General features: G+C 39.1%; 1 protein-coding gene across 7 annotated transcripts in view; it reads left to right on the top strand.

Moving 5' to 3' along the window:
- Positions 1-13,380, top strand: part of LOC126251818 (D-aspartate oxidase) — a 253,875-nt gene extending 240,495 nt beyond the window's left edge. For all 7 annotated transcript variants that reach the window (XM_049952470.1, XM_049952473.1, XM_049952472.1 and 4 more), the window contains one exon: positions 10,891-13,380. In XM_049952470.1, the coding sequence (XP_049808427.1) occupies positions 10,891-11,001 (111 nt within the window). In that variant the 3' untranslated portion in view covers positions 11,002-13,380. The remainder of the gene's footprint in view (positions 1-10,890) is intronic.
- The last annotated feature ends 305 nt before the right edge of the window (positions 13,381-13,685 follow it).

The following is a 13,685-nucleotide window of genomic DNA, read 5'->3' as shown; positions in this document are numbered from 1 at the left end:
GCATCGTCAGGATGCCACAGTTGACGCGACGGTCTGCGTCCCTGCCGACTCAGCGCCGCTTGGTGTGAGCTGCAGGTGGCCAGCTGCATCCTTCTTCTCGCTGGCGTGGATGAGATCATGGTGACAAACAAGTGCCCGCTATGTGGTGTCCGCATCTGCGGCCCTCGCCTCGGACGTCTCCAGCGTGTGTCGGGAGCCGAGACGACTGCCCGCGGTAGCGAGCCGAATAGTGGCCCCCCTGGCTGGCTGTGGACCACGCCTTGGCCTCAGAGGGTCGAACCAACGACCCGCCATGGACTGGGACAGTGTTGCCCCATCTGTTGTTGCATGTAGCCCGGCTGTGTGATACGACCCGCCGTCCAGGAGAGCTGCCACACTTGAATGAATCTCGTTAGAAAACGTCACCTATTTATACTCGGCTTGCACCTCTGTTTTGCCAAGTGTGCTGGTTCTCATCACGTACGCGTAATACTTAGGTTGGCCAGTGGCCCTCTTCTGCCTGTGACTTGCACCATGGAAACTGCTGTGTGCAGTTCTACGCTCCAGTGGCCTCTATTTGCTTTCACAACTGCTGGTATGCATAACTTACCGCAATCTGGCCCACACTGGCTGTACCTCGTGCTCCGAATATCGCACAAAACTAACTTTCCCTATCCTAAACGGTGGTGCTGCTACAGATAGTTCAACACACAATAAAGAAACTATGCTGAACAGTACAGAGTTCTCTCTGTACAGTTCAGCATAGTTCGTGTATTACAAGTTCAACTATCAGTATTGCTTTGTGGACTGTCCTCTGTGGCTATTTCCAGGAACACAGGATGCAATAAACAAGCTGTGTTGAACAGTTATAGAGTTCTGCAACAAATAAACAGCCAGCCATCAATGTCAGTGATATTCCTAATTTATTCAAGCTCCTAATTAATAATCGCGAACATAAGGAGAAATCACTCAAAGTATCTGTCTCCTAATACATCAACCAAGCTTCTGTCTCACCTAGATTTTAGTTAGAAACATGGTGTGCTTGGTACAAAGCCAATACAATGTTTACATGTCTAGTAAATGTTCAGATCTATGTTAAATGTATAACATATGTTGGTAATTTTCATATAATGTTTCTACTTATTTGGAATGATCAGTAACTGTAAAGAAATAATTTACTATTACTGCTTTTAACAGTGCAAGGAAATTGATGTATTTAATTGTGTAGGTACTTTTCTAATAACGTTACAATTTAATACAGACATCAAAAAGAGTTTTGCATAACCTTGGTTCCGAGAGTTCCAGAACCTGTACAGAAAATTGTAATAGAGATCAACATAATCATCATATCCGCTCTTCTTATCACTCATGAAAACCACACTTTGTATGTTTTATCACCATACAGCGAGACCTTCAGACGTGTTGGTCCAGATTGCTGTACACATACTATCCACAAGTTCATCAAGGCACTGTTGGTCCACATTGTTCCACTCCTAAACGGTGATTTGGCATAGGTCCATCAGAGTGGTTGGTGGGTCACGTTGTCCAGAAACAGCCCTTTTCAATCTATCCCAGTTATGTTCGATAGGGTTCATGTCTGGAGAACGTGCCAGCCACTCTAGTCGAGCGATGTCGTCATCCTGAAGGAAGTATACCGAGCGAGGTGGCGCAGTGGTTAGCACACTGGACTCGCATTCGGGAGGACGACAGTTCAATCCCGTCTCCAGCCATCCTGATTTAGGTTTTCCGTGATTTCCCTAAATCGTTTCAGGCAAATGCCGGGATGGTTCCTTTGAAAGGGCACGGCCGATTTCCTTCCCCATCCTTCCCTAACCCGAGCTTGCGCCGTCTCTAATGACCTCGTTGTCGATGGGACGTTAAACACCACTAACCTAACCTAACCTAACCTGAAGGAAGTCATTCACAAGATGTGCACAAGGGGGTGCGAATTGTCGTCCCTGAAGATGGATGCCTTGCCAATATGTTGCTGATATGGTTGCATTATCGCTCGGAGGATGGCATTCACATATCGTACAGCTGTTACTGTGCCTTCCATGACCACCAGTGGAGTACGTCGGCCCCACATAATGCCACCCCAAAACATCAGGGAACCTCCACCTTGCTGCACTCAGTGGACAGTGTGTCTAAGGCGTTCAGCCTGACCGGGTTGCCTCCAAACAAGTCTCCGACAATTGTGTGGTTGAAGGCAAATGTGACACTCATCAGTGAAGAGACGCGATGCCAGTCCTGAGTGGTCCATTTGGCATTTTGTTGGGCCCATCTATACCGCACTGTGTTGTGTCATGGTTGGTTGGAAAGATGGACGTCGGGACTGAATTTGTGCATCATACATCCTGCTGCACACAGTCAGAGTCGTAACACGACATCCTGTGGCTACATGAAGAGCATATTTCAATATAGTGGCGTTGCTGTCAGGGTTCCTCAAAACTATAATCTGTAGGTAACGGTCATCCACTGCAGTAAAAGCCCTTGGGCAGCTTGAGCGAGGCATGTCATCAACAGTTCCTGTCTCTCTGCATCTCCTCCATGTCTGAACAACATCACTTTGGTTCACTCCGAGACGCCTGGACACTTCCCTTGTTGATAGCCCTTCCTGGCACTAAGTAACAATGCGGATGTAACTGAACCATGGTATTGGCCATCTAGGCATGGTTGAACTATAGACAACACGAACCGTGCACCTCCATTCTGGTGGAATGATTGCAACTGATCAGCTGTTGGACCCCCTCCATCTAATAGGTGCTGCTCATGCATGGTTGTTTACATCTTTGAGCTGGTTTAGTGACATCACTGAACAGTCAAAGGGACTGTGTCTGTAATATAATATCCACAGTGAACGTCTATCTTCAGAAGTTCTGGGAACCGGGGGGGATGCAAAACTTTTTTCGTTGGTGTATTTATGTTTCTCGGAAAATGACTTTCTAGGTTTTAAATCTTGTTTCAGATTTATAAAAAACTATGTAAGATGTTAGTGTCAGTATTTGTGTGAATTTAAAGTGTGTGTTAAAATTTCAATTTGAAATGCAGTGTATCTATTTAATATTTGGGTTATATCCTTCCACGACAGTTTTGACATGACATAGATTTTGAAGCTAAGTCTTTCATCACATTATGTGGCATTTTTTCTTTAATAATTTGATTGGGTTTTCAGCTTTTGACTCAAGAAGTGGTCATTACCAAAGTAAACCAAGTATTTTTCACTGTTAAATTGCATATCAATATATTATTTTTAGATATTTACATGCCACAAACAAAGAAAAAATATAGTTTGTCAGAAACCTTCCTACTCTGTATTAACGCATGAAAATATAAACAAAACATTATAAAACTACATAAACATAAATGTCGGAGACAGTGTTCTTAGGTTTATTTCTTCATCCAATCATATTCTGTGCGACAATTGAGCATGCAAACTTGTAGTGAAGAACCTGATACACAGGTCTGACTCCAGCTGCCATTGACTGTGGCTGTGGCTCTGTGTGTGTGTGTGTGTGTGTGTGTGTGTGTGTGTGTGTGTGTGATTTGTCATCTATTTTTGACAAAGGGCTTGTTGGCCAAAAGCTAATTTTCCAACAGTCTTTTCATTGTGCCTTTCTGTGTCTCAGCATCTCTGCTATATGGTGAGTAGCAACTATCCTTTCTGTTATATTGACACAGTCTAAAATGATACAGAAGACAGACTGAAGTATGGCAGATCTAGAATTTAAAGTATTTATAGATTTAGAAAAAGCTTTTGGCAATGTAGACTGAAATACTCTTTTAAATTTTGACAGTAGCATGATAAAATTCAAGGAGCAAAAGGTTACCTACACCTTATACAGAAACCAGACTGCAATCATAAGTGTTGAAGGACAAGAAAGAGAGGCAGCAGAGAAGGGAATGAAACAGGATTGTAGCCTATCCTAGTGTTATATCTACTCATAGAGCAAGCAGTAAAGGAAATTAAAGAAATTTGGAAAAAGAATTATAGTTCAAAGATTGAAGTTTTTTGATGACATGCTGGGAGAATGGAGACTTTTGAACTGTATATTATGGAAGACTGCTGAAGATTAGATGGGTAGATCAAATAATTAAAGGAGAGGTACTGAATCAAATTGAGGAGAAGAGAAATTAATGACTCAAATTGACTAAAAGAAATGATTGATTGATTGGCATTGGGTAATTGTTTCAGTAGGCAGCTACACCAGCTTTATCCTGTTCTGTGCCAATTGTTCCTCAGTTTTGGGATTCATTTTGCTGCAGTCATTTTTGTTGAATCACACATGTTGAGGCCAACACTGCCGAAATTATAGCACTAAAAAAGTCTGTGTCTGAATACGAGAAAAAGGCACGAGAGTTGGAAGTGAAACTATCTGCCGCAACTGACGAGCTAGAACAGTACCAAAGGCGAAATAGTCTAAGACTGTTTGGAGTAGTAGAAAATAAGGAAGCAGACACAGACAACCTGCTTATACAGGTTGCGCGTGAAAAATTAGGTGTTGAAGTGACCAAGGCAGACATTGACAGGAGCCATCAGGTGGGACGAAAACTACCAGGTGCCACCAAACCTCATCCAATAATAATTAAATTTGTCTCGTACCGAAAAAGGGCAGAGATCTTTACCCAGAAGAAGAAGTTAGCAAGGACAGGGCTTACAATAAGGGAAGATCTGACACACGAACTGCTAAAGATTTTAAACAGTGCCATATCCCATTTCAGTCTTTAGAATGTGTGGACTCAGGATGGCAGAGTAATCATTAAGACAGCAGCTGGAAAGAAGACAGTCACAAACATGACAGAACTGAATAGTATTAAGTTAAGCTACTCGAGCCAAAAGTGCAAACTTAACACCATTTGCAAATTGTAACAGCCCTATACTCAGATATAGTATTGTAATTGTATTAATTTTTTAATTATACCCATATCTGTACCTTCAACTAATTGTTTTTGTAACTGTATTAACTTTTCACTATTTTTTTGTGTCTGTAGCTCTAACCATTACTTAATTTTAGTTACTGCTAATACTTTTTTCATTTTCTCAGTTTATTCTCTTCCGTTCTGAAATAGTTCTATTGCAATTATTAGTCTCTCCTTTAGTTCATTAATCACCCATCTCTTCGGTTTAAATTGTGCATAACAAAAATCACTATCAGTATCACTTTAGCAAATTTCAATCTAATTGTAGCTTCCTACGATAATCACTACCAGTATCACTTTAGTAAATTTAAATTTAATTCTAGCTTCCTACGATAATCTATTAATTATTAAGCTTACTTCTCTCTGCTGGCAGCATCGGCCTCTTAAATCACTCCCCTTTCCCTTATTTCCACCCTAAGCTGTTTCAAATACGCTAATTACATTTCTCCTCTTACGACAGAGGATACACAGTGACACACAGCCGTCACTATTTTGGTCATATTCTCCTTGCACCGAATACCACTAATCCATTTTCTATATTCCCGCAACCTCAGGAAATCTCTTGCAGTCACCTTTCTTTCGGCACTCACGGTGTCACAAACAGGGCGCACAAAATCTCGGACACCCCTGTGTTATGTCACTTGGTGGAAGCAGCGGGCAGTGCCCCTCGCGGCAGGTAGTGCCTAACAAAGGGACAAACCAGTCTGCCACCCTACTCCAGGCTGCTCAGCGGAACGCGTCAGAGCTTTTAGCAGCTCACTGCAACATCCAGTCTTTACCTGCACATTACGAAGAACTTAGCCTCCTCTTCAACCAACTAAACTACCACGTAATCCTCTTATCCGAAACGTGGTTGAAACCACACATATCCTCTGCATCTTTTCATCTCCCAGGGTACACATTTCTTAGGGCAGACAGATCAAAAAAGTAGGGCAGACAGATCAAAAAAGCGAGGTGGCGGGGTCGGCGCGTATATAAGAACAGATCTCAATGCAAAAGTCTTATGTACGTCAAATCCTGCTGAAGAAAAAGAGGCTGAATTCATGTTCATTGAAATAAATATACGAAGTCTGAAATTCTTGACTGGCGTCGTGTACAAGCCGCCAAAAATAAGCTCAATGAGTTCCTTCCAGTCGGAATTACATTCACTTCAGTGTCAATACGTATATGTCATCGTAATGGGTGACTTGAACATAGGCCTGCTAAGAGACACTCCCTCCGCAATAAACCTAAGAAGACTGTTTAGTTGCGATAGCATGAACATTCTTCCATTACAACCTACACACCATACGGCGCACAGTCATACTCTTATAGACGTAATCGCAACGAAACAGACTGACAAAGTAAGAGATGTTGGTCAAACATCGGCCCCTGGCCTCTCAGCATATGATGTAATATTCCTGGCCTACTCTGTGCAGCCCCTCAAGGGTCAAATCGCGTTACATAACTTGTAGGAACATGAAACGTATTGACCTTGACACTCTAACAGCCGATTGCTCAGAAATCTCATGGCACAAATAATCAGAGAACCTACAATCGACGGCAAAATTAATGAACTTGGTGATAAACTCACTGCCCTCTATGACAAACATGCACCTGTGCGCACAATCCGTGTAAGAAAATCTCCTGTTCCATGGCTGACAGCTGAATTACGTCAAATGATGACTAATAGGCGTTTCAAGGCAGATCCGAAACCCGAGCGTTTCGAAGAATATGGAAAGCTACGGAACAGAGTGAAACAATGCATTCGCAATGCTAAAATCAGGCACGCTCGCTCCCTTGTATGCAGCGATCTGACGCCCACGACTATGGAAGAATCTCTGTAGCTTGGGGGTTGGAAAGGCAAAATCGGAAACTACTTTTCATGTGTCAGCTAACGAATTAAATGAATTCTTCTCTGCACCTCTGAATACCAGCACGGCTGATAATTACCGTCCACAAGCATCCCCAAACAGGATAACTAACAACGATACCTTCCATCTAAAACATGTAACAATAAATACGGCAAGAAAAGCAATAATGAGAATCTCTTCTGATGCAATAGGCAACGACAGTATTGGTATAACCATGATTAAGAATGTTGCTGATATCTTAGTACCTGTCTTAACTGACATATTTAATTTTTCTCTCGTGAACGGAATATACCCCACTGCATGGAAAAAAAGCATAATTCGACCCATCCCTAAGATCGAAAACCCGCGACTGCCTAGTGATTACCGACCAATTAGCATACTGCCTGCTGTTTCCAAAGCACTTGAATATATTGTTCATGGCCAAATCACTGAACACTTGCACGAATTCAGCCTATATGACAAATTTCAATCCGGTTTCCGCAAACATCACAACACAAACACTGCTCTAATTAAAGTAACTGATGACCTGAAATATGCCATCGACAATCGAAAGGCAACAATATTGACGCTACTGGACTTCAACAAAGCTTTTGACACTGTTAACTTTGACATATTGCTCAGAAAAATGCAACAGCTTAATTTCTCTGATAGTGCAATGAGATGGTTTGAAAGCTACTTAAAAGACAGACAGCAATGTGTTGTCTGCGTAAATGAAAAATCTTCCTGGAAACATGTTTCCTCGGGAGTGCCACAAGGATCAGTCTTAGGACCACTCTTGTTTTCTTTATATGTCAACGATATTTCGTCGATTCTGTCCTCCTGTAAATATCATTTCTATGCCGACGACCTCCAGCTCTACCTAAGCGTCAGACCTGAAGATGTAAACACCGCAATCGCTCAGATGAATGATGATCTGTCTTCAGTAGTGACATGGGCGAAAAACTTGGGGCTTAAACTAAATGCAAAAAAGACGCAAGTAATCTTAATAGCCCATCAGAAATTAATAAGTTCAGATTTCCGTGAACGGCTACCTCCTATTCTGCTCGGCGGTACTCCAATACCATATCAGAAAACAGTGAAGAATTTGGGTGTAACTTTGGATGAGCATCTCAACTGGGCGGAGAATACAGTCGCAGTGTGCCGAAAGACGTCTGCTTGTCTCTATGCTCTCAAAAAGTTTCGGAACATATTTCCACAGGACTTGAAACGCCAGCTCGTGCAAGCACTCGTTCTACCGAACCTCCACTATTGTGATGTTATTCAACAAGGCATGAGTAGTGAAAACAAAAGACGGCTAGAGCTAACCATGAATGCCTGTGTGCGTTACACCTGCAACATTCGCCGATATGATCATGTTAGTGCTTCATACTCCGAGCTAGGGTGGCTGCGGCCGGACAAATTGCGTGACTACCACACTCTATGTCTACTTCACCGACTCCACGTCGCGCAAGCACCCCAGTGCCTTGCTTCAGAGATTAAAAACCTATCATGCCATCATAATCGAAACACGAGGTCACTCTTATTTGGTATCCTAACTGTGCCCACTCACAAAACAAAAACTTTTGCAAACTCCTTCTCAGTTGCCGCTGTCCGCCTCTGGAACAAACTGCCCCTTACCTTGCGCAAAATTCAATCTCCTGCTGCTTTTAAGAAGAGGTTGAAGCATTTCCTACTATCATCCTCATAAAGTTCTCCACAAAATTAATGTACAAGGGCAATCCTCTCATCTGTCAAATAGCAACACTAGCGTCTCCTATCTTGCTCCTGAGATGCCTTCCTCTTCATCTATCTCTATTAGCCACGCAATCTTCTTTTCCCTTATATTTCCTTAATTTTTTTTCATCATGTCTCTCTATTCTTCTCCTCCCGTCACCATGAGTCTCCCTCATACTCCCTGCTGCCAGCACTCCTATCTAAAATCTGTCTCTTCAATAATGTCTAATTATAACAGTACTTATGATCTAAGAATATAAACTCTATATGTATGTATTTTTCCAGGTGTACGTTTCTAATTGTTTATTTCACTTTTTGTACTAGATGTAGTTTAACATGCCTACTAAAACATATGAATGTAAAATAAGTAGAATGCCTGGTTAGATGTAAGAGAGGGCCTGATGGCCCTAATCTTGCCAGGTTAAATAAATCAATAAATAAGTAAATACCTGCCAATATTATCCTGCTCAGTTCAAAACCTTCCCTCATTTTTTCAGTTGCTTTATCAATACTGCAAGTTCACTTTGTTATGTGATTTGTACCCTTTACTTCAATTCAATTAGTTAATTAAAATGAAGAGTACAAAATTGACCTGAAACATGCAAATTTGTCAGTAATAATGGCATTATTGCCAAATATACATTATTGTAAACTAAATACATGGGAATCGTTCTGAATTAATCACTTCAGTGGTATCAAAATCTACTGTTTCCAAATACTCTTAAAATATATAAATCCAAAAGAGAATAGTACAACACTTTCAAAAATTCATTCATTTACCACTGAAAAATTGTTTAACTCTTGTAATAATATGTAACATTCAGTTTCTATCATTGCTGCCTTGTAGTTCATTTGCAGAGTTTAAAATAATCTACAACAATTAATTCATACAAAACCATATATTTTACATTTTCCACATTACTCTATATTCATTTACCTGTAGATTTACTTTGAGCTGATACGATGTGCTGCTATCTACCTAAAGCAGTGGCTGTTAATGGGCATATAATCTGTGCAGTCTGTTTATGGTGCTGCCACCTGTTTCAGTAATTGAGCATCTTGTGTCAAATGTTACTGCATCAGACACAGGTGTCTTTATGCTCACTATCATGTTCAAAAATTTGGGCATTGCTGTGGATGCTCGCCTGCATCCGCTGTCCTTGAATCCGTACTGTATCTCATTTTGCCATTGAATCCTTAATGTAACTCATTTTAGATTTATAGTCATGAGATCCTCACCCAGTTAAATGTACCTCAAAAGTTTACGGGATGTGACATGACAACAGAGAGATCGCAATACCAAAATCAGTTGCACTTCTTTCCATTACCAAATTGACAATACCTTGATGCCTCAGGATGGGACCGTCAACCGATACCTCCTTTGCTTAACTTGTGCCGTAAATTTTGTTTTTCGCCAGTTCGAATCAGTACATCCTCATTAGTTATTTGATCTACGCATATAATCTTCAGCTGTCTTGTGTAGTACCATAACTCAAAAGCTTTTGTTCTACTCTTATCTGAACTATTTATCATCCACATTTCACTTCCACATAAGGCTACACTCCAGACAAATACCTTCAGAAAAAACTTCTCAACACTTAACTTTATATTAGATATTACCAAATACCTGTTTTACAGAAATACTTTTCTGCTATAGACAGTCTGCATATTATATCCTCTCTACTTCAGCCATCATCAGGTTATGTTATTGCCCAAAAAGCAAAATTCATCTACTGTTACTGTTTCCTTTCATAATCTAATTCCCCCGACATCACCTGATTTCATTTTAATACATTCCACTAGCCGTCCTTTACTTTTGTTGATGTTAATCTTATACCCTCTTATCAAGACACTATCCATTTCCTTCAGCCACTCTCTCAAGTCCTTATGTCCTCTTACAAGATCAGAATATGGCATTGGCTGTTGCACTGTCTTTCTTTCCTCTTCCAGGTTTGTTACAAACAACAGTCTCTCCTGCTGCCTGCCTTCCCTCTCTCACACAGATTCACAGATTGAGAGAGTTGGAGGGGGAGGAGGGCAGAGTTACTGTTTTGGAATTGTTGACACTGTTAGACTAGGGCGTTTAGTGGAAAACAATATTTAAATTGTGTCCTTTGCTTTCTCCTTCAGTATTCATGTATTTTTAGTACACGTAAGCTGTAGAGTTGATATGATTGAAGAAAGATGATGTTGAGCATAATTGGGGTTGTAAAGTACAATTTTCTGTGAATATCACATCATATATACGAGTAACAGCATTTTCTGTAATTTTACGGAGAGAGAGAGAGAGAGAGAGAGAGAGAGAGAAATGAACGCACATACATTCATAACAGATGTAAGATCAATTACTGGCAACAGATTTGTTTGTAATTCATGAAAGTATCACAGAAATAGTATAGAATTAAAATAAGTAATTTTTGTGTTCTAGGTTGTTCATAACTACGGTCATGGTGGTTATGGAGTTACATCAGCACCTGGAACAGCAAAGCATGCAGTTCAGCTTGTGAAAAAAATGCATTCTGCACGCAGCAAATTATAAGGGCTTGTTATTAAGAGGAGGAGATGTTATTCCTGATCGCATTTACACATACTTGCCACTCCACAAGACATTGACTGTAACACATAACATCTTAATACTGTTTAGCTTAAGAAAAACTCAAAGTTTACAATGTACAGAAATAAAAAAGTTCTTATGACGTGCTGTCTTTATGTTACTTTGAATTTTTGACCACCTGTTACATGCAAATAAATAGCCTGGCTTGTACTCATGGAATTGAAAGTTAACAGATGCAAAAGCAGTATAGTTTTAGGAAACTATTGTCATTAAATTTGAAAGCTGCTACTTCATTAAATGAAAATTCAAGGGCATGTATGCTTTCAGTTGTATTCCATTAAGTTACATATTTGATTGAGAACTTGAGTAAATGTTTGAATGTCATCGTTGTAAAGCAGTTCATGTCTAATTTTCTGCTATAAGTGTAATTTTGTGACAGTGCTTAAGTGTTTAATTGCACCTATGTTTTTGTAGCACATTTTAATGCACGTATGATACTATTTTAATCTAAAAAGATTGGTTTCACCGTTGTTTCTTTTTATCACATTCCATAGTAATGTAATTTTGTGTTCCTCATTAGTGCGTAATTTTGTCCTTTTTTTAAAACAAAAAATTTGGGGAGGTATTAGACTCCTGAATCACACACTTACATGGAGGTGTTATACAAAAGTCACTTGCTTGGGAAGCACACATACTGAAAATTATGAAAAAATAAATCATTTAAAATTTTTTGCAAACTTTTCTTTATGATTTGTAATTGTTAACATAATTTATCTTGTCCATAGTTTTCTTCAAGGGCATTATTCTACTCCTTTTTGAGTTTGGTCACCTGTTGCTTTTCATTTAAATAGTTTGTTAGCCAATTCTGGTGTAACAATTACTAGTTACATCATGTTGACTTCATCGTTCTAATTGACCTATTCAATCCAGTATACATTTCACCAGGTCATGGCAATACATTGCTTCCTGAAATGTGGGTGTATTTCATTAAGAAATTAAAGATCATTTTCACTAAATTCCCTTTGAAAAATGAATTAATTACTATCAGTTTGTTAAAATGCATAAGTGCCTTAGTTGATACCCAATTTAATTCATGTGAAGTGAAGAATCCAGTTTAATTGGTGATTTTACTAATTTCTACTCTTGATTTGTATTTCCTATCAACATAATAGTAATTTTCATTTATTTTGTTCCTTTCTGCACACTTTTGTTTATTTTTTAGTAACTGAAGCAGCAGCCTAACTAATTAAAACAAAAATTGTAACATTTTCCATGAATGGAAGTGTGTGTGTCACTCAATCTATTAGACTCAGCCCGGAATATTACAGTTAACAATCTTTCGCTGACATATGATAGAACAGAATCCATTATACTTGCTACTCTTGCTTGTGACAACTACTGTTTGCCCACACCAAATGTATTGTTTGTTTTTTATGTTTTGTTTCTCTCTTCATTCTTTAATATCATTTTTAAATTCATTAAAATTATATTTTTGTAGCTTATAATTGGCATTCTAATTACACTGACAACATTCCAAGCTAGTACAGAAATTCCAAATTCATTATGATCATTAGTCAATTGTGTTCTGTCCCACAGAAAACGGGAGAGCTTGTTAAAACATTCATTTGGTATCCTACAATGAGCTCTAATACCTTGATAGAGGAGCTACATGGTACAGCTGCTACATGACAATGCATCCCAGCCTGCCTGATTTTGTTTTGAAGTTGTCATCTTCAACCTTTGAAGCTGCTTCTCCATAGGTCAGTGTGGAGACCTTTCATTCATCAGCCCTGTCACGTTGAAGAGCATTTTCTCTGTTGCCACTGAAAAGCTCATTGAATCCACCTTAGCACTACTTTTCAGGAATCCTATATTTTTTACTGAAGCACATAAAATCCCAACTTCGTCAGTAAAGGTCTTATGTTGTGCTATTGCTCATCTCCCATGACTTTAGTGAAGGTTAAACTTTTAGGATTCATGTCTATTATACTTATGTAGGTTGTTATAAGTAACCAAGATACTTGTTTCTTTTTAATTGGAAAAAAAAACAACCGTTAATAAACTATGCTGACAATCTGATTATATATAGCTTTTAAAAGCTGTGCGCAGTTGTATATTAGTAGTGGGCATCAGAAAATGCATTATGGAAGACTTTGTGGATCTTCATGAAAGATTTTATTGAGATCAATGATGATTTTAGGAAAAACACAGCCAGCACATTTTACAGGCTATTGTAATTACAATGTTAATTCTGTAACTGAAGTTATGTCCAATTGTTAATAATAACATCTCAAACGGTGGTACGAAATGAGTATTTGACACAGCTCAGCATTTAGAGGTGCAAATAAAATTTGTCTCATCATATAGTGTACTCTATCTTGATTTTTATTGTTCCTGATTTCCTCTCCCTTGAAAAAAGTGACTCAATATCATTTCAAAACTGATAGTGGAAATGAGAACTGTCATTTTATAGCAACAAATAAACTGAAGCAAGTCATGTAATCTTAATTATTATTTCCACACAAAAGTAGCTCATTAGTGTATGACGAGATTCAAAACAAAAGACACACATAAACTGAAGAAAGTTATGTCGTCATAATTATTTTCACACCAAATGTGTACCATATTTTACTGTTTATAAGACACTATGGACTATAAGATGCACCTTA

This window comes from Schistocerca nitens, chromosome 4 (assembly GCF_023898315.1).
Source record: "Schistocerca nitens isolate TAMUIC-IGC-003100 chromosome 4, iqSchNite1.1, whole genome shotgun sequence".
Classification (NCBI taxonomy): domain Eukaryota; kingdom Metazoa; phylum Arthropoda; class Insecta; order Orthoptera; family Acrididae; genus Schistocerca; species Schistocerca nitens.
This window is presented reverse-complemented; position numbering and strand designations above follow the sequence as displayed.